Source organism: Sinocyclocheilus rhinocerous, unplaced genomic scaffold (assembly GCF_001515625.1).
Source record: "Sinocyclocheilus rhinocerous isolate Xijiao unplaced genomic scaffold, SAMN03320098_v1.1 scaffold4735, whole genome shotgun sequence".
NCBI lineage: Eukaryota > Metazoa > Chordata > Actinopteri > Cypriniformes > Cyprinidae > Sinocyclocheilus > Sinocyclocheilus rhinocerous.
The window spans coordinates 38,640-40,535 of record NW_015648646.1 but is presented as its reverse complement, the minus strand read 5'-3'; the positions used below and the strand labels follow the sequence as shown (position 1 = coordinate 40,535).

Below are 1,896 nucleotides of genomic sequence, written 5' to 3'. Positions count from 1 at the left end.
AGACCATCAGGACCATCAGGAGAACCACACAGTACATTAAAGAGAAGATCAAATATGGACATGGACTCTCATCCATCAATTCCATCAATCTGTTCCTCTGTCTGCTGGAAGTGAAAGATCAGACTCTGTCCAGAGAGATTCAGGAGTTTGTGAAATCAGACAAACACTCAGAAAGCTTTGTGAGTGTTTCATCATTAACTAAACTATCATATTTAATAATGAATCTGACACCTTTAAAATAAATGTTCCTGAATGAGAGATTTTCTCCTAAATAACAGGCCAGAATCTTAAAGGATTCACGACACGCCTTTTTAATACAGTAGAGAGTCGAGCAAAACGCCTGTTAGCGCCGCGGGTAAATACAACCCAGTCACATGTGAAACTCGTTCATTAAATCACCAGCAGCTGCAGCAAAGGGACGGTCAACATTATTGATCAGTAAAGCTGGAATTGAGACATTTTCACTTGTGCTTGAAGTGTGCAGTGTGCTTACTCTTTACTGTACAGCACTAGCCAGTATTTTAGATTATTATACATTTAATGTTACCATAGACATTGCCCTACCCCATTCATATGGTATTCATTTTATTTGTGCAGGTTTTAAAAATGGTCTTAAAAAGTCTTACATTTGAGCTTGCAAATACTGCAGATACCCTGGTTTAATATCTTGCAGGCTCATTTATTCGTAATAAATAATATTGATGATAGGAATCAAATAATGGGCTTTTTTGGGCTTATTTTTGAAGCTTTGGTTGCTTATTTTTCTCGCGAGAGTTGACAACAGTGATACTAATACACATCTGATATTTTGCCAACTTAACTCCTTTACAGAAGATGTAAGCAAGTGTTTACGTGAAACGTCAAAACGGACAATTCAACATCATTTTGTGTGTATTTCTCTGTTCATGCAAAGCCAAAGAGAACTGAATTCAGTACTCGTGCTCTGTCTGAGAGGCGCTTTTCTTTGTGTGTGATTAAATAGGTCTGCATTATGCCATAAAATAATTAACAGTCCAACAGAGAAGTGATTGTGAAACTTGCTGAAGTGGCTTTCAAACAGCTGATGAAGGGCAATGTGATGTTCTATGAGGAGGACCTGATTGAGACCAGCATAGACCTCACTGACGCCTCAGTGTATTCTGGGATTTGCACTGAGATCTTTAAGGAGGACTCTGTGATTCATCAGAGGAAAGTCTACAGCTTCATTCATCTGAGCGTTCAGGAGTTTCTCGCTGCTTTCTATTTGTTTTACATTTATGTAATTAAAAATGTTGACACACCACAGTTTTTGGATGTTGTTCATAGTCTCCATAGAGAAGCAATAGATAAAGCCCTTGAGAGTGAGAATGGACACCTGGATCTGTTCCTGCGGTTCCTGCTGGGCGTCTCACTGGAGTCTAATCAGAGACTCTTACAGGAACTACTGACACACACAGAGAACAGCTCAGAGACCATCAGGAGAACCACACAGTACATTAAAGAGAAGATCAAAGATGGACATGGACTCTCCACTAACGCCTCGTCGTTACCCGTGTCTGAAGCATACATTCAAAAACACCAACAACACGTTGGCCGGCGACAGCCTATGACGTCACTACTGGTGCGACCATAGTATAAAGAGGCGCCGGGAGAACACGCCATCCTCTTCTTTGTCTTCAGTGACTGTTTTGTTTGAAGCGTGCATTCCGGTGGTAAGAATGATCTTTCTTCACTTGTTACGCCGAGCACTAGCAAGACTTTTAGGAGATGTGTGGATCCGTGTCTTCCTTATTTGACACCTGATGACACACATGATCTTTGCGTTTTTTTGTTTAGGCGAAGAGCACGCACGCGATGTCCTCGAGGGGGCAATCTGCGTTCACTGCGAGCGTTTTTCAATGAAAAAGCTCCGCTCTC

At 41.2% G+C, this 1,896-nt stretch overlaps 1 protein-coding gene across 1 annotated transcript; it reads left to right on the top strand.

Annotated features, from left to right (window-relative positions):
* Nucleotides 1–1,015: 1,015 nt before the first annotated feature.
* LOC107710145 (protein NLRC3-like) lies at nt 1,016–1,540 on the top strand (the record flags this gene model as incomplete). The annotated part of the gene is made up of 1 exon (XM_016514875.1): nt 1,016–1,540. A coding segment is annotated over exon 1 (477 nt), but the record flags the coding sequence as incomplete, so codon positions are not given.
* Nucleotides 1,541–1,896: the final 356 nt, after the last annotated feature.